Here is a 25,163-nt window from a genome sequence, read left to right on the forward strand (position 1 = left end):
ATGTGACAGACGTGACAGAGTCTGGAGACGCCGTGGAGAACGATCTGCTGCCTGCAACATCCTTCAGCTTGACCGGTTTGGCAGTGGGTCAGTAATGGTGTGGGGTGGCATTTCTTTGGAGGGCCGCACAGCCCTGCATGTGCTTGCCAGAGGTAGCCTGACTGCCATTAGGTACCGAGATGAGATCCTCAGACCCCTTGTGAGACCATATGCTGGTGCAGCTGGCCCTGGGTTCCTCCTAATGCAGGACAATGCCAGACCTCATGTGGCTGGAGTGTGTCAGCAGTTCCTGCAAGATGAAGGCATTGAAGCTATGGACTGGTCCACCCGTTCCCCAGACCTGAATCCGATTGAGCACATCTGGGACATCATTTCTCGCTCCATCCACCAACGTCACGGATGCTTGTTGGTGGATGCTTTAGTCCACGTCTGGGAGGAGATCCCACAGGAGACCATCCGCAACCTCATCAGGAGCATGCCCAGGCGTTGTAAGGAGGTCATACAGGCACGTGGAGGCCACACACAATACTGGTCCTCATTTTGACTTGTTTTAAGGACATTACATCAAAGTTGGATCAGTCTGTAGTGTGTTTTTCCACTTTAATTTTGAGTGTGACTCCAAATCCAGGCCTCCATTGGTTAATAAATTTGATTTCCATTGATGATTTTTGTCTGATTTTGCTGTCAGCACATTCAACTTTGTACAGAACAAAATATTCAATGAGAATATTTCATTCATTCAGATCTAGGATGTGTTATTTGACTGTTCCCTTTATTTTTTTGAGCAGTGTATTTAGATTCCCACCAGTTCATGTACAGATTTGCCAGGGATGGTGAGAATTTGGCCCCCATGGAACATCCCTGGCACTGTACATAAAACTGATGGGAAAACTTGAAGTAATTATTTTGAAGCAAGAAAAGAGTAACATCAAGAATGTATTCCTTCATTTCATCAGAGTAATTAGAATTTGCATTTAGTTGTTCTGTTAATGCTTGAATGGCCAAACTGTGCAGAATGCAGGAATATAAAGTTCTGACATCACAGGTCATCCAGGTTAGATCCTCACTCCATTTCACATCATTCATGATGGTTAGAACGTGCTTACTGTCTCTCAAATAACTGGGTGATATCACTACCAATGGTTGTAACCTATCATCCAACCATGAACCCAATCTCTCCAGCAGTGAACCTATACCTGAGACTATAGGTCTTAGAGGGGGTGGAAACTGGTCCTTGTGCGTTTTTGGTAACGCATGAAAAAAAATTGGTATTCTTGGATTACTAGGTTGTAAATAATCCTCTTGCTTTAAATTCAGGATGCCCAAGTCCACCCCTTCTTGTAAGATCTTATCCAATTTTTCTCCAATAATCTGTGTGGGATCATAACTTATCTTACGGTATGACTGTTCGTCATTCAAAATTTTATTTACCTCTCTAGCATAAAGCTCTTTATCCAATACTACCACTGACTTTGTCAGAATTCTTCACTATAATATTGGGATTATTTTTGATGTTATTTAGAGCTCTTCTTTCCCCCCTTGTTAGATTATCCTTATCTGTTTTTTTAGAATAGATTTCTTTTAAATCATTTTCTACCATTAACTGAAAATCATCCATGATGGGAGCTTTCGACTGTATGGAATAAAAATCCTCATTAGATATTCTAGAAAATAACATGCCATCATTCACAAGGTTTTCTTTCATGTCATTATCTAACAGGGTATTCAGTTGTATAATGGAAAACTGTTCCTGAAAGGAAAGTCCTTTATAAATATTCTCAGGTAGCAAAATATCATTAATATCAGTTATTTCCTGATCCTGATTATAGAAATGTTTTTTATTAGTGAGTCTCCTTATAAATTTGTTCACATCCAAAATCGTGGAAAAAAAAGTCCCCATTATTTTCCGGAATAAAATTCAGTCCTTTTTGCAAAACCTCTAAATCATTCTTAGTAAGGATTTTGGCAGATAAATTTAAAACCGTGAATTGATTTATTTCCGAAATCTGGTGCCGTAATTGTGTCTCCTCTCTCTTATGTTTGTGCTTGCACCCCTATCTTCTAATAGGTCTCTGTTTTGATCCTGATTTGAATCCTGATTTCGATGTTGATTTTGATCCTGATTTAAAACAGTCCCATTTTTTGATGTGCCGGACCTTTCACTGGATATTATAAAGCCCACTTCATCACTGCCTTCTGCTTCTACATCTGTAGATTCATATTCAGAGGAGCTGAAGGTAACCCTAGGTGTTTCCCCAATCGTAGGAAATCTATTACCACCAGGGTTTTTCAAGATAGACTTAGGCTTTTTCGGACTTTTCAAATTTCTATTCGGTCTGCGCAGAGGTCGCCAATCATATACATGGCCTGTTTCGTAATCTTTACAATCACGGTTATATTTTTTCTGTTTATTCTCAGCTATGGTGTCCTCTAGTGCTTTAAGCCTCTCCATTATGTCAGATCTCATTTTTTTATACTCTTCATTTTCCACATATTCAGTCATAGAGTTCTCAATTTCTTTTATTCTCATATCTAATTCTTTGACCTTTCTCTGCTCATAATGGATCAGCAAGTCCATTAAATTCAAAGAATCGCCTGTTAATATATCAGTCCACTCTTTTTGGAATTTTTCATCAAACTGGATGGTTGATTGTTTCTTTATCCTTAATCCGATTGATTGTTTCTTTATCCTTAATCCACGAGGGATCATAAGGTTTTCCACATATTTCTCAAACATTGTATAGTCCCACCACGTTTTGAGAGGTGCAGACAAATATTTCTCAAGTTGGTTCATGCTCTGTGTTATTCCCTCGTGACCATCATTATTGGTGGCTGGTTTGTTCTTAGAAATGATAGAAGCAACTCTGTCCAGTCTCGCTTTATCATTGAGGCTCAAAAAGGTGGTATCCTTAAAAATAGTTTCCATTTTCACCAAAGTTTGTTTATAATCCTAGACGAGAAGGAACCAAAGAGAATGAAACAAATACTAACATCTCTTATGAGCAGCTGGCATGTTCAAATTGATAGGGGTATATAGCAATGAACTTTTCCTCCCTATATCAATGATGTTACACCAGGGAGCACGAAAAAATGTTCAGACAGTCAGTAGTAAGTAATGTAGAAAAAATATTTTAGGTCACCTGCTCGGTCCACTTTCTCATGAGGCACGGTGCTCGGATTGTAAAGATCCCCATCTGGGAGACATTAGGCAGTGATGAAAGAGTAGTTATCCAGCAACTCGTGAAAGTGACTTAAAAAAATAGTCTTTATTTTGAAAAAATTAAAAACATGAGACCATAGTGCAAATAAAAGCGTACAGAGGCTTATGCGTTTCGGATACGTAGATCCTTATTCATAGCATAATACAATGTTGAAATGGAAAAACTTTTAAGGCATATGGAGAAAGTAGCCGCCCACCGACATCACCTGTTCAGGAGCTTAGTTACACATGAGTCCAGAGTCTCAGAAAACTGTTTTAACCCTAAATGAACTGACTGTTTCTATTAAAAAAAAAATAAATAAAAAAATGGAAAGTTGACAAAATAATTACAAACTTCCTAAATATAACTCGCTAAATATAAGTCGAATAATATCAACCTAGAAACAGACAATTATAATGAATATAGCAGGAAATCAGCTAGTGTAAAATAGTGCAGGTGGAAATAACCGGAATATTAATACAAATACATTATTCATTTCTCATATTTAAACCTGTTGGATATCTAGTATTTAATTTCAAAATCCACTGTGCTTCTTTTTTCCGTAATAATTTAACCCTGTCCCCACCACGATGGGATATAGAGACAGATTCCAATGCACTTACACGTAAGCAGCCGATATTACCTCCATGTTGATGCAAAAAATGCCTGGAGGCTCCTGACAAACTGCGGGTAGTGGGATTTAGGACATCGTATATGTGTTCTGACAAACGTTTTCTCAAAGTGGAAGTTTGGACTGATAAATGGCAAATGAGCTTTAATGGGGATAAATGTAAGGTAATGCACTTGGGCAGAGGAAATAAAATGTATAGTTATATGCTTAATTGTAAAACACTGGGCAAAACTGTAACTGAAAAAGACCTGGGTGTATTGGTGGACAACAAGCTCACATCATCATTTGAGTTGCTGGGTGACATCTGTGGTTCCTCTTGACACTTTTTAATAATACTCTTACCGCCTACAGGCAGTTATACAGGTCCTGTATGCTGCCACATAATGAGAGACTAACCTCTCACTTTTGAAATTACTTTGAGGGGCCTAGATTTTAGATAGAACCAGGAGGGCACAGAAAATAAAAAATCAGAAGACACAAGTAAACCATAAATGGACCAGGATCACAAGAAGATCAAATGCACAGAACTAAGCCAGAAGAGAACAAGGCTGTACCTGGCAGCTTCCGACAATATCCTTTATTATTCTTACCGTATCTTTTGGACTATAAGACGCACCTGACCATATTTTGGGGTGGAAAATAGGAAAACATTTTTTTTGATAAGATGGGGGTCCGTCTTATTGTCTGAATAGGTTTCTTACCTGGGGGGTGGTGGAGCAGGGGTCACAGGAGGCAGGGTCCTTCAGGAAGCCGAGCCTTGTGCTGGTGGCCTGGGGCTGGGGACCTGGTGGCTTGCACTGGTGGCCTGGGCAAGTGCTAGTGGGCTGGGGGTCTGGTGGCTTGCGCTGGGGATTTGGGGCCTTGGTGAGTGGTGGCTGGGGCTTGGGTGAGTGGTGGCTCAAGAGGAGGATGTTGCAGTAGTCGAGACGGGAGATGATGAGGGCTTGCACAAGCAGTTTAGTAGATTGAGGGTTGAGGAAAGGACTGATTCTGGAAATATTTTTGAGCTGGAGGCGACAGGAGGTGGCGAGATCTTGGATGTGTGGTTTGAAGGACAGGGCAGAGTCAAGGGTTACTCCGAGGCAGCGGATTGCTGGTACAGGGAAAAGTGTGATGTCATTTATTGTGATAGAAAGATCAGGTGGGGAAGATATGCGAGATGGGGGAAAGATGATGAATTCAGTTTTGTCCACATTGAGCTTGAGGAAGCGGGAGGAGAAGGAGGATATGGCTGCTAGACATGCTGGGATTCTAAACAGCAGACAGGTGACGGCTGGGCCAGAGAGGTAGATCTGGGTGTCATCAGCATACAGATGGTATTGGAAGCCACGGGATATTATGAGCTGTCCCAGGCCGAGGTTATAGATTGAGAAAAGTAGGGGTCGTAGGACAGAGCCTTGAGGGACTCCAACATAGAGGTGGCGGGGTGAGGAAGTAGTGTGGGAGTGGGAGAACCTAAATGTGTGGTTATAAAGGTATGAAGAGATCCAAGATTGGCGTCAAACACCTTGCCCTAAGGAAGAGAGGATCTGTAGTAGGAGGCAGTTGTCAACTGTGTCAAAAGCAGAGGACAGGTCAAGAAGAAGGAGTACAGAGAATTGTCTGTCAGCTTTGGCTGTAAGTAAGCATTGGTGATTTTGGTAAGGACAGTTTCGGTGGAATGGTGGGGGCAGAATCCAGATTGTTGGCTGTCGAAGAGAGAGTTAGATGAGAAGTGAGAGGAAAGTTAGCGTGAATGTGTTGCTCAAGGAGTTTGGAGGCAAATGGGAACAGCGATATGGGGTGGTAGCTGGACAAGGTGGTTGGGTCGAGGGATGGCTTTTTGAGGATGGGTGTGATAGTAGCATGTTTGAAAGCAGCGGGGAAGTTACCAGAAGTTAGTGATAGGTTGAAGAGATGGGTTAGGGATGGGATGAGTGTGTGGGTGAGGTTGGGGAGGAGGTGGGATGGGATGGGGTCGAGTGCACAAGTGGTGAGGTATTGGGAAGGAAGGTTTTGGGGGAAGGGCAATGGTTTGGGAAACAAAGGGGTTGTGGTGGTTGGGCAGTAAAGACTTGCCGTGTTTGGTCAATCTTGTTTTTGAAGTGTGCGGCAAACTTCTCAGCAGAGATGACGGAGGTCAGAGGGGGCAGTGGAGTTCAGAGGAGTTAAGTGTTGAATAGCTGTTTGGAGTTCTAGGATAAGGAAGATATGAGGGTTGTGAAGTAGGCCTGTTTAGCAGAGGTGAGGGCTGATTTGAATGTGATTGTTGCTTGTTTGAATGCAGTGAAGTCATCTTGAGAATGTGTTTTCTTCCAACACCACTCCGCAACCCTGGACGCTTGTCGAAGCTGTTTAGTGAAGTTGTTGTTACAGGGTTGCCTATTGACTCGTCGCGCTCTGCCATGCACAAGAGGGGCGACCGAGTCAATAGCTGATGCAAGAATGGCATAGTAGAAAGTAGTGGCGCTGTCTGTGTCATGGAGTGAAGATATGGATGTCAGTGGTAGAATAGAGTCAGAGAGTGTGTGGGTGCCTAGATGTGCAAGGTTTTTGCGGGGGTGTGCTAGTTACTGGACATGGGTGACAGGTGAGGAGGACAGGGATGAGAAAGAGAGTAGATGGTGGTCAGATAGGAGTAGGGGGACGTTGAGAGGTTATATAGGGAGCAGAGTCGGGTGAAGATGAGGTCTAGTGTGTGTCTGTCTGTGTGGGTGGCTGAGAAGGACCACTGAGTAAGTCCAAAGGATGAAGTAAGCAACAGGAGTTTGGATGCTGCTGACTGGCGAGTCACTGGGGATGTTGAAATCGCCCATGATGATTGTGGGAATGTCAGCAGAGAGAAAGTGAAGAAGCAAGATGGAAAATTGGTCGATAAAGGCAGTGACCTAGCCTGGAGGTCGGTATATGACAGCCACTTGGAGGTTGGAGGGAGAGTAGATGCGGACAGAGTGGACTTCAAAAGAAGGGAGAATAAGGGAAGGTAGAGGTGGGGTAGGGCTAAAGTTGCAGTTGGTAGAAAGGAGTAGACCCACTCCTCCACCATATCCGTTACCAGGGCGAGGACTGTGAGTGAAGTGCAAGCCACCATAACACAGCGCAGCAGGTGAGGCAGTGTCGGAGGGTGTCAGCCATGTGTTTGTGATGCCCAGGAAAGAGAGATTGCGAGAGGTAAAGAAGTCATGGACAAAATGGAGCTTGTTGCAGACAGAGCAAGCATTCCAGAGTGCTCCAGAGAGAGGGAGCAGGGGGGTGGGTGTCCGGGGCACGTGTTTTATGTAGGAGAGGTTGCAGTAGTTTGCAGTTGGTTTGAAGCGATAGGTGGGCGAATTAATGGAAGGTGCAAGCTGTTGGGGGTCCAGGATTGGGAGATATGTCTTCAACAGTGAGGAGAAGCAGAGAGAGGGAGAGCAGGTGGGAGAAGGAGAGTGTCTGGCTTGTGTTATGTTTTGGTAGGATAGATCTGAGGTTGAGGAGCAGGTCTATAGATTAGGTCAGGTGGGGAGATAAGAGGGAAGGAGAGATGATGATTTGGTTAGAGGTGCTGGGGTTTGGGGATAGCGAAGGAGAGTGAGGATTAGTGGGGCAAAAACAGTAAGGGCATATGTAAGCATAATTAAAGTTAAGTGTGAATGAGAAAGAAAATAATTTTTCTGTACATTTAGTATATAGTTACTTGTACCTTCTGGTCACTTCTGGCATATTCATTGTTAGACCCTTAAAAGCAACACTTCATAGGCAGACCGGTCTGGCTTGATTTATGGAGCTCTGAACAGCACATGGGGTGCATCAGATGTGTGCAGGAGGGAATGAGCCACAGGAAGACTGCTCACAAAAGCATGGGTGGAGGGGGGGGGGATAATTAGGACACAGAGGCTAAATGTATTCAGGAAACAAACACCGTGTGTATTGGGATCAAAGGATTGAGGTGATAAACCTGCAGATGGGATCAAACATACCCAGGACAGATAGAATGAAATTAGCAGGGATCAGTGGATACAGCAGATATTGGATGCAGGAAACATACCGGGAGACGGATATATACAGTTTGGAAAAGATGGTCAGATATGCTGCGTGGGGTTTGCAGATGGGGTCAGATGACGTACCTGTGAGTGAAGCAGAACAGATTGTCAGATCAAGAGTGGTAGTGAGGGGGTTATATTTCTGGCATATTTCATTTTTAGACCCTTAAAAGCGACCCTTCTAAACCAGACCTGCTATGAGCTTTGAGCTTTAGTAGGGTGTGGTGCTTTCCTATTACCTGAAGCAGAGAGCAGATTCCTCCAGCTGGACAGCACACACTCCCATACTGCCCGACGGGATGATAGAATAGGGTGGCTGGGACCAGTACTTAGTGGCTGCACAGAGCCTGTGGTGCCCAGATCTTCTGGTTACAATGTCTACTTCATCACCAACGCCACCGCCAGAATGAATGATGGCGGCTGCTGGTGACCGAAGAAGACATTGCAGGAGCAGATCCCAGAGGAGATATGACACACCATTTGTAGAAGCTCCAATGTTGTAGAATGACAGAAAACCAGAGCAGAAGAAAACCCCATAAAGTTACTCAGTTTTGTAAGGTATAACCATCAGTGAATTAATCTATATGAGTAGTGACTATTTTGACACCTGAGTGGGGGCTTGTTTTTTGTGGGATGATTAGAAGTTTTTATTAGTATAATTTTCGCCTACATAACATTTTTTGGTGGCTTTTTATTCCAATATTTTGGAGGCAGAATGAAACAAACAACAAACAGTTGAACATCATGCTCTACTAGTTCATGCATTGACGTCTTCTAGTAGACAGTGAACTGTTATTATCTTAGTGAAAAAATCTATTTTGCTACATAACTTCCTATTTCTATGAAGATTTTGAGTAGAAATGTTCAAAAATACAATTTTGAGAATATTTTATTCAAAAATAATTTGTTTTATTGTTGGCAGATGACTGTACAAGGAGATCAGAGGGACAAGTGACATCTTCAATTTTTATAACAGATGCCCCTGAGATCACACAGGATACAACTGAAGTGAATGTCATTACTCCAGATATACCATCATCCCTTCACAGCAAAGATCTATCATCTGATCCTATGAAACAGGTCCTATCTTCTGATTCATTACAGACTACGAAGAAAAATGAAAGTCAGAAAAGAGGCATTACAAAACAAACTGATCTTAAAGCAAAGAAGCCAATTACACATTCAGAGTATGGAAATAGTTTTCCTCTTGAAACCTCTTTTGTTACGCATCAAAAAATTCACACAGAGGAGAAGACCTTTTCTAGTTCCAAATGTGGGAGATATTTTAACCAGGAATCAGATTTTGTTAGGCATGAAAGAATGCATACTGGTGGGGAGAAGCCATATTCATGTTCAGAATGTGGGAAATGCTTTAGACAGAAGTCAAATCTTGGTATACATCAGAGAATTCACACAGGAGAGAAGCCATATTCATGTTCAGAATGTGGGAAATGTTTTAGAGGGAAATCACATCTTGTTATACATCAGAGAACTCACACAGGGGAGAGGCCTTTTTCATGTTCAGAATGTGGGAAATGTTTTCAAGAGAAATCATCTCTTGTTATACATCACAGAACTCACACAGGGGAGAAGCCATATTCATGTTCAGAATGTGGAAAATGTTTTATACAGAAATCACAACTTGTTGGTCACCAGAGAACTCACACAGGGGAGAAGCCGTTTTCATGTTCAGAATGTGGAAAATGTTTCGTAGATAAATTACACCTAGATAGACACCAGAGAACTCACACAGGAGAGAAGCCATATTCATGTGCAGAATGTGGAACATGTTTTGCACATAAATCATCGCTTGTTATACACCAGAGAACTCACACAGTGGAGAAGCCATATTCATGTTCAGAATGTGGAAAATGTTTTGGACATAAATCATTGCTTGTTACACATGAGAAAACTCACACAGAGAAGAAGCCATATTTATGTTCAGAATGTGGAAAATGTTTTGCAAGGGCAGCACATCTTGCTACACACCAGAGAACTCACACAGGGGAGAAGCCTTTTTCATGTTCTGAATGTGGGAAATGTTTTAAAGCGAAATCAAACCTTTTTAGTCACCAGAGAACTCACACACACACAGGGGAGAAGCCATATTCATGTTCAGAATGTGGAATATGTTTTGCACATAAATCAACGCTTGTTAGACACCAGGGAACTCACACGGGGAGAAGCCTTGTGGTCATTACCTGAAGAAGTGTTTGGCACTATGAAACACGTTGACTAAAAACCACATGTTTGAATAAATCCTTGAGAATTGATTTCCTCCCATGCTGCAAAGAGATATGGAATTTGGATTGTGAGCCTCATTGGGGACAGCAATGATGTATGTAAAGCACTGCAGAATATGATTGCACTATATAAGCAATGCATAATAATAAAAAGAGCTGTGTGTATATAAATGTGCAGTGTCCAGCAGTGTGTGTGTGTATATGTGCGCTGCAGAGTGCTCATTAATGTCCCTGCTGTGAAGTTATATGTAAATAACACACATGGTGTAGAGAAACATTAACAATAAATTTATTTTCTACTCCACCCCAGTGCATTACAATTAGTGATATTGACTTTCACGTACATACATCTCAGCACGTGACATGGGGTGTGCTTGCAAGGGTTAATTCATCTCCTCTGACTCAATCCAGCTCTCAACCTCTGTTTTAGGCTATAAAGTGAGCATAAATCACACCCCAACACATTCACCACACCCTGATTTCTTAACGCCTTGCCACCACTTCTCAAATACAATGGGTGATGAGTCCCCAAGATATGCTACTGTCAGACAATCAAAAGGTCACACATTCTCTGAAAGGCTAAGGATTCTTTAGCGCATACAATGATCAAACTTATTAAAGATTTTAACCTTTAATCTAAAAATATACATTGCTTACAATAAAACATATAAAAAGGTAAAAATAAAACAACACACAAATATGCAAAACAGTTCTAAAATAAAAAGGGAGACATAACAAATACCTAACCATTTCCATCAACAGTTATCTTCTGTTTCCTTACGGGAAAGAGAAATGAGTTTTGGATTACATCAGCTTCACAGGCAGCCCCACATGTGAACAACTTCTTTTGTGCCACCCAAGTTTCTATAGTCCTGACCAGAGGCTCATATTTGCAGGGTCACCTGATTGTACTATTTAAAAATTGCTGTTTAATTGGATGGTGAGCTAAGAGCCTTGCATTTCAAATATCCTGTGACCCCCCCCCCCCAATTCATCTGTACAGTAAATAGCAAATATACTGCCTAATTTCAGACCATGTGTTTCAGGGGCCAGGAGCTGAGGTTTTATGTTTGACTTCTCCAGAAAAAGCCTCTTTGTGTTTACAATACTGATTTAGTCAGTTTCACTCTTTAGTCAACTAAATATAACTCTACTGCTGTTATGCTATTCCTTTTTGATTTTATATTCCCTTCACATTGACCCTTTCACTTTACACCCGGAGCTGAGGTGTCATAAAGGTTTAATTAGTAGAAAAAAAGTTTTTCCTATTTTCTATTGTCTAAAGCTGGTCTTAAGATAAAGAGCGTCTTATAGTCCAAAAAGTACAGTATTAGAATTACATAATTACAAATAAAAATATATGCAGTGTGACAGAGTCACTGGTGTTATATGTGAGGGGAGGTATGTTTCACCACGACTGCTAGCCTTAGCGAACTGAACCTACAACTTTCCTCCAGCATGTTATGTGTTGGGGGGGTTAAATCACTTAAAGACAGTGGTTTTATGTGAATGACATAGAGATGGGAAGGAAGTCATTCACCCTACCTCCACCTCAGGGTGTGGCTGAGCAACGTTAAATGCTCAGTCACTATTTTTTTTTTCTGTGGTTGTGTGCCTGGAGAGGCCAGTCTCCAGACTGGAAAGCTTCAGCTCAGGAGGAGCTGAAGGCTGTGCTATAACCTGTGCGGGCGAACCCCACACACACATATGGACTGTGCTATCGTTTATCCTTTGTTTTGCCGTTATGCCAGAAAGGCCATGAGAGGATTATCATGGACCTCGTGGGTCCCTTAGTTAAATTGGCCCAGGGCCACCGATACATCCTGGTGGTCATGAACTATGCGAAGCGGTACCCCTAAGGAACTTGTCAAGTAAGAGTATAGCCGGGAGCTGGTCCATATTGTTACTCAGACAGGTCTGCCAAAAGAGATTTTGACTGACCAGGGAACCTCCTTCATGAGCAAAGTGATGAAGGAGCTATGTAAAGTCCTTCAGATTGCCCAGATACGGACCTCAGTTTACCATCCACAAATGGATGGGCTTGTGGAAAGCTTTAACAAGACTTTAAAGGCGATGCTCAGGAAGATCGTTGAAAAGGATTCGCGAGACTGGGACTACCTGCTTTGATTTCTACTCTCCTCTGTCAGAGAAGTTCCTCAAGCCTCCACTGGCTTCTCTCCGTTCAAGCTCCTGTTTGGTCAGCACCCAAGAGGTTTCCTAGACATCGCCTAGGAAACCTGAAAGGCCAAGGTCACGTCCCACCATCAAACATGTTGCCCAGTTCCAGGAGAGAATGGTGAAAGTGATGCCCATCGTGAAGGAACATCTCCTCCAGACGCAGGAAGCCCATGCAAGGGTGTATAACCAGTTGGCGATTCTGAGACAGTTCCAGACTGGGGATCGCGCTCTGGTTTTTATTCTCACCATCGAAAGTAAGTTCCTGTCCAAGTGGCAAGGCCCGTATGAGGTGGGGGAGAAACTCGGTGAAGTGAACTACAAAGTCCACCAGCCTGGCCGAAGAAATTTGTACCAAGTGTACCATGTAAACCTGCTCAAGCCGTGGTGAGATCGGGAACCCGTGGGAGCACCTTGCCTGAGAGACGCTCCCGAAGGCAAGGTCGAAGATGTCATGATCGCGTAGACTCTAACGGCGGCCCAGAAGCGACACCGTCAAGAACTGCTCCAGCGGAATCGGGACCTGTTCTCATAGTTTCCCGGAGCATACACACGTGGTAGAGCATGACGTGTTAACAGAGCCGCATGTCAGAGTGAAGCTGAAGCCCTACAGGATTCCTGAAGCACGCCGGGAGTTGATCTTGTCCGAGGTGAAAAGGATGTTAGACCTCGGCGTCATAGAGGAGTCAAGAAGTGGGTGGTCGAGTCCTATCGTTCTTGTGCCAAAACCGAATGGGGAGTGGAGGTTTTGCAATGACTACCGCCGGCTGAATGAGGTAACCAAGTGTGACACATACCCGATGCCCCTCGTCGATGAACTCATCGAGAGGCTTGGACCTGCAAGGTATATTACCACCCTTGACTTGACGGAGGCTACTGGCAGATCCCCATGGCCCAGAGGGCCAAGGAGAAGACGGCATTCCCAACACCTGATGGATGTTTCCAATACACCCGAATCCCTTAAGGAGTGCAGGGGGCCCCAACCACCTTCCAGAGGGCCATGGATCGGATCCTAGCTCCACATAAGAAGTATACCGCAGCCTACATTGACGATATTGTGGTCTTCAGCAGATGACTAGTCCAGTCTGGGCTTAAGTTTCAGGCGATTCTGGATGCTCTGAGTAAGGCGGGATTTACAATAAATCTGAGAAAATGTGCCATTGGAAAGGAGGAGGCCAAGTACTTAGGCTATGTCATTGGGAGAGGCGAAATTAAGCCACAAGTCCATAAAGTCGAGGCAATCCAGAACTGGCCGCAACCACTCTCCAAGAAGCAAGTGAGAGCGTTTCTGGGAATTATGGGGTATTACCGACGGTTTGTCCCAAATTTTGCCATGATGGCTGCACCACTTATAGATCTCCTCAAAGGCTCCAGATCAACGATGGTGAAATGGACGGATGAAACGGAGACGGCATTCCAACAGCTGAAGCTGGCACTGTGCAAGCAGCCAGTCCTGGATGCACCAGACTTTGAGAAGGAATTTGGTTTCCAGACAAAAGCTTCAGAAGCTGGCTTAGGAGCTGTGCTCTCTATAGAGATAAATGGGGAAGAACATCCCATTCTCTATCTGAGCCGGAATCTCTCTTCCTGCAAGAAGAACTAAGCGATAGTGGAAAAAGAGTGCTTAGCCATAAAATGGGCCGTAGACACACTGAGATACTACCGTATGAGATATACCGTATAGATATTGCGTAGTGTCCAGAGGCTGGAGGCGCTACCAGGAGACAGGCCAGTACACCAGGTGACGTGGAGGGGGCTGTAGGAGGGCAACAACCCAGCAGCAGGACCGCTACCTCTGCCTTTGTGCAAGGAGGAACAGGAGCAGCACTGCCAGAGCCCTGTAAAATGACCTCCAGCAGGCCACAAATGTGCATGACTGCATAAGCGGTTAGAAACAGACTCCATGAGGGTGGTATGGGGGTTGTGCTCACAGCCCAACACCATGCAGGATGCTTGGCATTTGCCACAGAACACCAGGATTGGCAAAGTCGCCACTGGCGCCCTGTGCTCTTCACAGAAGAAAGCAGGTTCACACTAAGCACATTTGACAGACGTGACAGAGTCTAGAGACGCCATGGAGAGCGATCTGCCTGCAACATCCTCAGCATGACCGGTTTGGCAGTAGGTCAGTAATGGTGTGGGGTGACATTTCTTTGGAGGGCCACACAGCCCTCCATGTGCTCGACAGAGGTAGCCTGACTGCCATTAGGTACCGAGATGAGATCCTCAGACCCCTTGTGAGACCATATGCTGGTGCTGTTGGCCCTGGGTTCCTCCTAATGCAGGACAATGCCAGACCTCATGTTGCTGGAGTGTGTCAGCAGTTCCTGCAAGATGAAGGCATTGAAGCTATGCACTGGGCCCGCCCGTTCCCCAGACCTGAATCCGATTGAGCACATCTGGGACATCATGTCTCGCTCCATCCACCAACATCACGTTGCACCACAGACTGTCCAGGAGTTGGCGGATGCTTTAGTCCAGGTCTGGGAGGAGATCCCACAGGAGACCATCCGCAACCTCATCAGGAGCATGCCCAGGCGTTGTAGGGAGATCATACAGGCACGTGGAGGCCACACACAATACTGAGCCTCATTTTGACTTGTTTTAAGGACATCACATCAAAGTTGGATCAGCCTGTAGTGTGTTTTTCCACTTTAATTTTGGGGGTGACCCCAAATCCAGGCCTCCATTGGTTAATAAATTTGATTTCCATTGATGATTTTTGTGTGATTTTGTTGTCAGCACATTCAACTTTGTACAGAACAAAGTATTCAATGAAAATATTTCATTCATTCAGATCTAGGATGTGTTATTTGAGTGTTCCCTTTATTTTTTTGAGCAGTGTATATGCTCTGCCTATGGGGGGGTGATTATGCTACAGACTTTGCCTATGGGGGGAATATACTATATACTCTGCCTATGGGGACATGATGTCCCAGATGTGCTCAATCGAATTCAGGTTGGGGAATGGGTGGGCCAGTCCATAGCTTCAATGCCTTCATCTTGTAGGAACTGCTGACACACTCCAGCCACATGAGGTCTGGCATTGTCCTGCATTAGGAGGAACCCAGGGCCAACCGCACCAGCATATGGTCTCACAAGGTGTCTGAGGATCTCATCTCGGTACCTAATGGCAGTGAGGCTACCTCTGACGAGCACATGCAGGGCTGTGCGGCCCTCCAAAGAAATGCCACCTCACACCATTACTGACCCACTGCCAAACCGGTCATGCTGAAGGATGTTGCAGGCAGCAGATCGCTCTCCACGGCGTCTCCAGACTCTGTCACGTCTGTCACATGTGCTTAGTGTGAACCTGCTTTCATCTGTGAAGAGCACAGGGCGCCAGTGGCGACTTTGCCAATCCTGGTGTTCTGTGGCAAATGCCAAGCATCCTGCACGGTGTTGGGCTGTGAGCACAACCCCCATCAGTGGACGTCGGGCCCTCATACCACCCTAATGGAGTCAGTTTCTAACCGTTTGTGCAGACACATGCACATTTGTGGCCTGCTGGAGGTCATTTTGCAGGGCTCTGGCAGTGTTCCTCCTGTTCCTCCTTGCACAAAGGCGGAGGTAGCGGTCCTGCTGCTGGGTTGTTGCCCTCCTACGGCCCCCTCCACGTCTCCTGGTGTACTGGCATGTCTCCTGGTAGTGCCTCCAGTCTCTGGAGACTACGCTGACAGACACAGCAAACCTTCTTGCCACAGCTTGCATTGATGTGCCATACTGGATGAGCTGCACTACCTGAGCAACTTCTGTGGGTTGTAGAGTCCGTCTCATGCTACCACGAGTGGGAAAGCACAACCAACATTCAAAAGTGACCAAAACATCAGCCAGAAAGCATTGGTACTGAGATGTGGTCTGTGGTCCCCACCTGCAGAACCATTCCTTTATTGAGGTAGTCTTGATAATTGCCAATAATTTCCATCTATTATCTATTCCATTTGCACAACAGCATGTGAAATTGATTGTCAATCAGTGTTGCTTCCTAAGTGGACAGTTTGATTTCACAGAAGTTTGATTTACTTGGAGTTATATTCTGTTGTTTAAGTGTTCCCTTTATTTTTTTGAGCAGTGTAGTATAATCCCCCTCCCAGGCAGAGTATATAGTATAATCCCCCCATAGGCAGAGTATATAGTATGATCCCCCCCTATAGGCAGAATATATAGTATAATCCCCCCCATAGGCAGAGTATATAGTATAATCCCCCTACATTGGCAGAGTCAGTAGTATAATGATTTCCCCCCAATAGGAAATAAAAAAGATAAACACAATACTCACCTCTCCTCCTCATTCCCCCGCTGCTCCAAGCGCCCGGTCCGCACACATCTTCAGAACAGCTTGCCGGGCACCAAGTGATGACGTCAGACGCAGAGGGGGGACTGATGGGAGAGGGAGCGTCGCACTCCCTCTCCCATCACTGAACTTGCGGTGACGAGCGGGGTGCCTGATTCTGCCACCGGGGGCCCCCTTCCTGCTCAAGGGCCCCATAGCGGCTGCCGTGCAGGGCTGGGACAGCAAGTCTCCCTGCTCTGCCCCACAGTGTAGCTGTATCGGCGTGCTGCGCACATCTATACAGTTGAACTAGCGTAGCTCCGGGTGGGCCCCCTCAGAGCGCAGGGCCCGGGGCCACCACCCTCTCCGCCCCCCAGTAGTTACATTACTGGCTAGAATGGATGGAAAATGTGTTCAAACGGGATGGGAACAGCATGGGGAAGATGCCTGGATGCATTTCGGACTACCAGGTCGCCGCTGGGAACAATGTTCTCAAGAGTATTAAGCAACTTTTAGAGACTGACAAAACATACCCAAACCGAAAATGGATTTTTACAGGAAAAAAAGGTTATTCTGTCCAGTATAATGACTTGTAAATAAGACAAATAAAAAAAGAAAAAAAAAACGCCTCTTCCACCCCTTTTCCTATGTTCACACATGTTTTTGCACTTTCTCATTGCTTTTAATGGTGATAAAACACTGCATAAATGCTGAAAGAATTGACATACTCCATCTTTCAATAATGTTTTCCATTTCAGTAAGGAAAAAAAAGAATATGGAATTGTATGCATCAGATTATTGATATTTTTTCCTGTTTGTAAGGACTCCTAGACTGGTGAAGCCTATGCAGTAAGTGTAAGGTCTATCAAAATTTTTAAATAGTGATTGCAATACATCCAGGAATACACATAGAGGATGGCCTCAGAAAATATCTTTTCCCCAATTGGAAACAGTGGGACTCTTAGATGTGCAAGGGATTTCAATAATTAGAAGGTGGCACTCCAATACACCCTGGAACACTCCTAAGAAAACATTTACATTTAGAAAGAGTGATGCTTCTGTACGCAAGGAGTCCTGAAGTGTATGTGTATGAGGACAGATTGATCTATTAGTGATCGTTCTGTCCCCATCATTCTTCCTCAGCCGCTGTAAAGAGGCCGAGGAAAAAGTGTAGAACGACTTCAGTATTGTCAATCACGCTCGTTTAATGGCCTGTGGTCAGAGAATGTAAGCACAACCAAAATCTTTGAGTGTGATGGTGCAATATGTGAGCATTTGTGGCCCCACTTTAAACTTTTGCCCAGGGCCCCACTTTGTCTAAAATTGGCCCTGCCTCTCCCATCATTCCCCCCTCTGCGTCTGATGCAGCGGCTCGATGACGTCTCTTCACCGAGCCACTGGGTCAGGCAGTGGAGCTGAGGAGACGCCCTGCAGAGACTGAAGCAGCGGGGGAACGAGGAGCGGTGAGTGTGTATTTATTTAAATGTGGTGCCCATATTACTGGAGGGCTGTGGCCGCACTATGCCCTATGGGGGCCGCATTATACTGTATGGAGGACCATGGGGGCTGCAATATATTGTGTGGAGGACTATGAGGAGTGCAGTATACTATATGGAGGGCCATGGGGAGTGCATTTTATTGCATTGAGGACCATGGGGAGTGCATTATACTATATGGAGGATTATGGAGGGCGCATTATACTATATGGAGGATTATGGGGAGTGCATTATACTATATGAAAGGCTATGTATGAATGTTGTGGCAAATGTGAGGCTCACAGGCCGCAGTCACTGCTGTCTCTCTGCTTAAAGGGAAGGTGCCGCGATTTTTATTTTTGTATGAATAATTATTGATTATATAATCAATTATTTTTAATAGAAAATTAATTTCACGGTTTTAACAGGTTTTTGTATTATTATGTTACACACACGCCGCTAGGTTAAACGGTAGAACAGTAGCATTTAATAAGAAGCCGCACAGCCAGTGCAAGTTAAGTCTTATGAGCAACAGGTTCCAGTGACAAACAGTACAGTTTCCTTAGCAGCACAGCAGTTCACAGTCTTACCAGTAGTACAGGACAGCACAGTTCTAAGGCAAACGCACATTAATGAACACCGCATTCTTTACAGCACAGTGAGATGGAGGAGGGGGGAGGGTTTGCTGAGGGAGATAATCCCTGTGACACCATTTCTTCCAGTCCTGGTCTTTCTGCCTGACAATACTCTGCACTGTTAGTTCAGGAACTCTACCTGACCTGTGCTTGGCTTCACTCCTGACTTGAATCCTTTTCACTTGCAGGGACGCTTCCGTGAGATACAGAACACACACACCACCTTTTTCTGGCTCCAGCCAGACAGTAAACAACTTCCCCACAATTTCCCTGGGGATCTGCTAAAACACTCCGCTTCTCCTGTGACTGTGTTAACCCCTCTAGTTGCTGGATGCCTCTGGAGCACAACACTTCCTGTCTCATGTGCTTGTGTTACTTCTAATAGTGGCTGAATGCTTTTAAAGCAACAGGACTACTTCTGCATGTCACACTCTTCCCTCTTTTTTGAATGTCGTCTTTGACATTCGCCTTAATTGGTCAGTCTGACCAATTCTGAGACACTAGTGAACGTTGGATAGCTTTATATACAAATTGGCATTGACAAATTGGTATAACGTTGATAAACATTGATAACAACCTATTCTTATGACCTTTTTCTTGTAGGATGCCTGTATGAAATAAACAATTAACACTATTAAAACAATCAGCATTTCTTCAGCTGGAGGTTTTTGTACGTCTTCAACCAGCTCTCTCTATCTATGCTTTAACAGTTTTTTGTTTTTACAAAGTCTTTTAAGAAAAATCAAAGCTACCAGGCAACATCTTCCATACTGCCTCTCGGTGGTGAATACCACCCTAAGTGGGCTAACCTGGTCCGCAGGCAAAGATTCCTGATTTCAGTTCACAATCCTTGGCACTTGACTCGGTTCACCAAGTGTCTCATACGTCAACATCACGGGCCTCCTCACTTCTCGAGTCGACATCCTCCTGGTGGGTTGTTCCTTAGATATCACGGGTTCTTCAGTCACAGGAGTTTCTTCCGCCGCACTCATTTCCCGTGCTTCCTCAGATGCTCTTGGATCAACCCCTGTAAGTTCCTGTACTTCTCCTGAGTCACTTTTTTCCGCACGGTCTGGTAATTCCGCTCTTCCTGAGTGTCGATCAGTCTCTTCAAGGACCGGTGTTCGATCATCAGATCTGAATTGGACTTCATCTGTACTCCTTGGTACGAACTCTGGAGCCTCAGGACTTAGTTCACTCTCCTGAGGATGGTACATCCCTCTCCTTGCCAGTCCGAGAAATACAATGGTGTGTTCTTCTCCATCGGAACTTTCAAGGTCACTATCCACCTCCAGAGCTTCAGTCTGTGGTGGTCCCTTAGTCGATCTCGGATGATGTCGGTCTACTTCTGAGAAGTCTTGTTGTGGTGGAAGATAATCACAGGGTAGCAGTAAACTCCGACGGACTATTCTGTTTTTCTTGTCTCCCGTTTCCAATCGGATTTCATACACTGAGCTGTCATCAGCTTTCCTCCTTACGACCACATACACCTTGTCTTCCCAGTAAGAACGAAGTTTTCCAGGACCGCCTTTCTCACGTATGTTCTTGACTAGCACTCGGCTTCCCGGTGCCAATTCTGCTCCATAAAATTTTCGATCATAGTACTCCTTACTCTTGCTCTGTCCTTGCGTAACCACTTTGGATGCTATGTTGTATGCTTCTGCCATCAGTTCCTTCCATTTCCGAACGTACTCCGGATACATTCTGTAAATCTCTGACACTGGAGTATCGAACATGATGTCGATTGGCAGTCTTGGCGATCGTCCATATAATAAGAAAAAGGGTGAGTAACCTGTTGCATCGCTCTTTGTACAGTTATAGGCATGTACCACTTTTGACAGAGAACTTTTCCAGTCTTTCTTCTCATCAGCTGTTAAAGTGTGCAACATCGACAACAATGTCCGGTTAAAACGTTTCACTTGTCCATTACCCTCAGGGTGATAAGGCATTGTGTGGGATCTCTGAATTCTACAGTACTTTCCTAGCTTGGCAAAGAGCTGGTTATAAAATTCTCTTCCTTGGTCGTGGTGTAACCTCGTAGGGAACCCAAACCTTAAAGCAAAATCATTGAAGATCTTCTCTGCTGCTGTTCGACCCGATTTATTGGTTGTGGCATATGCTTGAGCAAATCGATTGAAATGGTTCACCACCACCAAGATGTATTCGTAACCGCCCTTGCACGTCTTGAGATGTAGAAAGTCTATTGAGACCATCTCACACGGATACGTAGTTTGCATGTTGCGCATAGGTGCCCGGGTTGATGTGTTGGGACGTTTATCTTTCAGACACCCACACTCCCTTGTCACGTACCTCTCAATATCTCTCTGCATGTATCGCCAGAAGAAACGTTCACGGATCAAATTTGTTGTCCTTTCCACTCCCAGGTGTCCGATGTTTTCATGGAGTTCTTTGAAGACCAACCTACGGAATACTCTGGGTAGTAACAACTGCCAGTTTTGTCCTCCTTTACGATACAGGATACCGTCTTCACTGAGCTTCGTCCATTCTTTAATTAAAACAGATACTGCTGGTGACTCATTGTCTCTCTCCCTTTTACTTGGAAACCAATTTTGGTCCACATAAAGTAGTATTCTACCAATTATCTGATCTTCCCATAGTGCTCTATGGATTTTCCCTTTTAGTAGTTGTTGAATAAACCGGGGGTGATCTTGTTCCCTCGCTTTTATGGTGGTTTCCACCGTCAACGGACACCACAATGGTGTGTCTTCCTCCTGATAAGTTTGTACTGCTCGGGTAGTGCTCTCAATTGCTTCCAGACTGACTTCCTCCGAGCATTCTCGCATGAACTCCTCAGGCTTTAGTGGCATTCTTGACAATCCGTCAGCATCCGCATTGCATTTTCATGGCCTGTACTTAATGCTGAAATTGAAGTAAGCTAGTTCAGCGACCCATCTCTGACCCGTTGCATTCAGTTTGGCTGTAGTAAGGACATAGGTCAAAGGGCTGTTGTCAGTGTATACCTCAAACTCTTAACTGTAGTAGAGATAGCTCATTTCAGTGCCAGGAACTCCAATTTTCCGGAATGTAGATGGTAATTCTTCTCGGCATCTGTCAACAATCTAAAACCGTAACCCATGATTCTCAATTTTCCATCTTGATGCTGATACAGGGCAGCTCCCAGTCCAACTTGAGAAGCATCACAATGAAGAACAAATGGTAAATTGAAATCAGGATATCCAAAGATGGGTGGTTTTACCAGGTAGTCTACTAGTTCTTTCAATAACTCCTGGTCATCTGCTGTCCAGAGAATGGGCTGTTGGGACAAAACGGCTTTGTGTCTTTTAAGCCTGGTCCTACCCGCTTTCTTATTTTTCTCCATGGGTGTTGTTGTCTCTGTCGTCCCCCCCAAGAGGAGGTATAGTGGGGCGGCAATCCTGGAGAAGTTCCAAACGTAAGTACGATAGTAGGAGAGGAATTCTAATATCGGCCTCAGCTTCCCGATGGTAGAGAGCCGCTTGGCTTTTAAGGCCAGTACCGGAGCAATTTCTGCTGGGTCCATGGTATATCCTTCTCCAGACACAATTTTCCCTAGAAATCTGACTTGTCTTTTGAACAGTTCACACTTCTTTGGGGTCAACTTAACTCCGTGTTGTTGATAACGTTGTAGTACGGTCCTTACGTGTTCAACATGCTCCCGGAAGGTTTTTCTGTGTACCACATTGTCATCCATGTACGGCTGGCAGATATCATCCCTCAATCCTTCTAAACATGTCTCCATGCTCCTCTGGAATTCTGCTGGAGCTGAACTGAGCCCAAATGGTATGCGGATCCACTCATATAATCCCCATGGTGTGATGAATGCTGTCAAGGGTCTACTGGACTCTTTGACAAACCCTTGGTGGTATGCCTTACTCTGATCGAGGACAGAGAACCAGGTACTTCCTGATAGGCTATCCAGCATATCTTGGATCTTTGGTATCGGATGCCGATCAGGTACTGACTTTCGGTTTAGTTCCCGGTAATCACAGCAGAGTCTCAACGTACCGTCCTTCTTCCTAACACAAACAATAGGAGAGGAATAAGACGACTTTGACTTTTGGACCTAACCTCTGTTGATTAGATCTTGTAAATACTCTTTCACTTCACAGTGTAATGGTTTCGGCACAGACATGTAACTTCTGGTTACTGGGGTCGTGTCTTTCAAATTGATTTTCAATTGCAACAACGGGATACAGCCTATATCAGAGTCATTTTTAGAGAATGCATGACACTCTTCTCTCAGCATCTGTTTTGCTATCGCTATATATTCAGCACACAAGTGTTCCAGGGATACTGGGGGATTCCAGGACCCTCAGGTGGGTCATGCAATTTCCTCCCCTGGGCAACTCCTGTTCCCTGGTGGGGAGACTGAATTCACGGTAGACCCCTGGGCTGGTCTCACACTGGCTGGATATACCGTTTTAATGGTTTCAATGTGACATAGCACAGTCTTTGGATCCAGTCTAATTTTCGTGTTTCATAGTATTCATCACCAGTACTGTCACTCGAGTAAACCCACCAGTAGGAATCATAAGCACAGTCTCACCTTGAACTAGGCCTTCCGGAAGGTCCATTGTATTCTGTGCTTTCTTTACTCTATGAATCACATTTTCCGCCACGGCGTTGGGTATGGCAAGTGATGTGGCAATTGCATCCACCACCGGCATCCCTGACTTGTGTTTCGTGATGACCTCACTGATTACATTATAACCCAGGATAAGATCCTCTGCCACGTTCTGATCACTGGTCACGAGAAAAGGTACTAAAAACTCAATGGTGTTGCTGTACTTTGTGGCCCTCAGTTGGAAAGTCACTTCCACCCAGCCTATGAAAGGGATTTCAGTGTGGTTGACAGCTATGCTGTGGAGTTCCACTGGTCCCAAGAGTTCTTTTAGAGACCGAAGGCAAGTGTGTGGCCAGTAGCGCCTTCCCCATTCTTCATTTAAAAGGCTGGCTTGGGCTCCTGTGTCCCACAGTGCTTTTACCAGGAGTCCATCTAGCTGGCACTGTATAAAGCACCTTTCACCGATTAGGCTGATGAGGCTATCATTATTGACCGAGGAATCCTCCCCCCAGGAGTACATCATTTGACCTCCGCACTGGGCATTAAGTAACTGATGTCCCTGTCTCTCTTGAAGCTGTTGACGATGGGAACACACTTGGGGATAGTACTGACGCAGCCGTTTTACCTCATGCGCTGTTCTGGGGTTTGGTGAGATTTGGATTTGCTTCTGGGGCCTCCTCCGTGTTGCGGTTACCAGTCGTCCCACGCTGGTAACCTCCTGTCTTTTAACCCAAATGACAATGACCATTGGCATTCCTTGGCATAATGTCCTTCCTCACCACATCTTAGACAGTGGACACACACAGTACTCTGATTTGATGAACGGCACGCTTCACAAGCCAGGTATATGTTTTGGAACCCACTCTTGGGTCTGAGGGATACCGGCTCTGGCCTGGAAGGAATCAACTTTTTCACCTCAATCAACTCGGCTCGCAGTTCTCCTATTACTTCCTCCCAGTCAGCGCTGGCAGGCCTCTCTTTTGTTGGTGATTTAAGGTTCCATCTCGGAGGTGGCACTGGAGGGTCTCTATGATGATCTTCGAACTGGCCACTGGGGGTCTCCAACTTCAGCTGACTCATTTTGGTGATTTTAGGAGCAGAGCCTTTCTTTAACATCTGTTCGCTCTCTGACTCCAAACTAGTGGCCTCATTCATTTTTTTCATTTAGGTACTGTTTCAGCTGCAACTTGATGTTTTTGTTGATTAACCCCATTCCCAATGATCTCAAGAACTTCTTCTGGACTAGTCCAGCATCAAACTTATCTTCCGCTTCTACATCTCAGGATGCAAACAATAGTCTATCCTTCAGTTCAATTGCTCTGAACAAGAAACTTTGGGGTGATTCATTATTTTTCTGTGAGAAGTTAATGAGTCGGTGGAACAATTCTGAACTACTCTCTTCATTATAGTGCCCTTTTAAAATCATCTTCAGCTGTTGCAAGGTCAGTTGACTCTTCATTTCTAGTATACTACAGAGGTTCAGTCCTGGACTGATCACTTTCACCGCCCCCTCAACGATCTCATCTGGCTGGTAGCCTTTCTGTAAGCCTGCATCGATCTGATGCAACAAGTTCATAAAAGACAGTCTCTCTTTCTGTTCACACTCTCCAATCTGTCCCAGGATCTTGAATTCTTTCCTTATGGTGATTTGTGGTATTAGAGAGGACTGTTTCCCTGATTTATCTAACCCGAGCAGGGTAAAGGTCCTGTCTGATTCTATCTGTTAGAATCTGTGTTGTTTTACTATCGGCCATCTTGTTGTGGTTTGCTGGCTTCTAGTCTTTTCCTCTGGTGCTGGGTTTCTTGGTCACGTGATCTATGAACTCTTTATTCCTCAGCACCTGGCCCCCATTCCCTGCTGGACATCAGTATTGTAACGCTTGTGCTCTGGCTAAGTAGCCTGGTTTAGTTCTTCTTGCTTTGGACTGTTGTTATCCTGGGACTTCTTGTTCCACCAGTTTTGTTT

At 44.7% G+C, this 25,163-nt stretch overlaps 2 protein-coding genes across 2 annotated transcripts in view; both read left to right on the plus strand.

The window, feature by feature from the left end:
- The window catches only part of LOC141271792 (uncharacterized), a 31,784-nt gene extending 21,538 nt beyond the window's left edge, over window positions 1-10,246 (plus strand). Inside the window, exon 8 of the mRNA XM_073681947.1 lies at window positions 8,755-10,246. Coding sequence (XP_073538048.1) covers window positions 8,755-10,037 — 1,283 coding nt within the window. The 3' untranslated portion in view covers window positions 10,038-10,246. The remainder of the gene's footprint in view (window positions 1-8,754) is intronic.
- A 2,122-nt stretch (window positions 10,247-12,368) lies between these two features.
- Window positions 12,369-25,163, plus strand: part of LOC141271399 (uncharacterized) — a 75,920-nt gene continuing 63,125 nt past the window's right edge. Inside the window, exons 1-2 of the mRNA XM_073681488.1 lie at window positions 12,369-12,507; window positions 13,606-13,772. Coding sequence (XP_073537589.1) covers window positions 12,369-12,507; window positions 13,606-13,772 — 306 coding nt within the window. The remainder of the gene's footprint in view (window positions 12,508-13,605; window positions 13,773-25,163) is intronic.

This window comes from Phyllobates terribilis, unplaced genomic scaffold (genome assembly GCF_046119375.1).
Source record: "Phyllobates terribilis strain yellow unplaced genomic scaffold, ASM4611937v1 Scaffold_5__5_contigs__length_657084704, whole genome shotgun sequence".
In the NCBI taxonomy this organism is placed as follows: Eukaryota; Metazoa; Chordata; class Amphibia; order Anura; family Dendrobatidae; genus Phyllobates; species Phyllobates terribilis.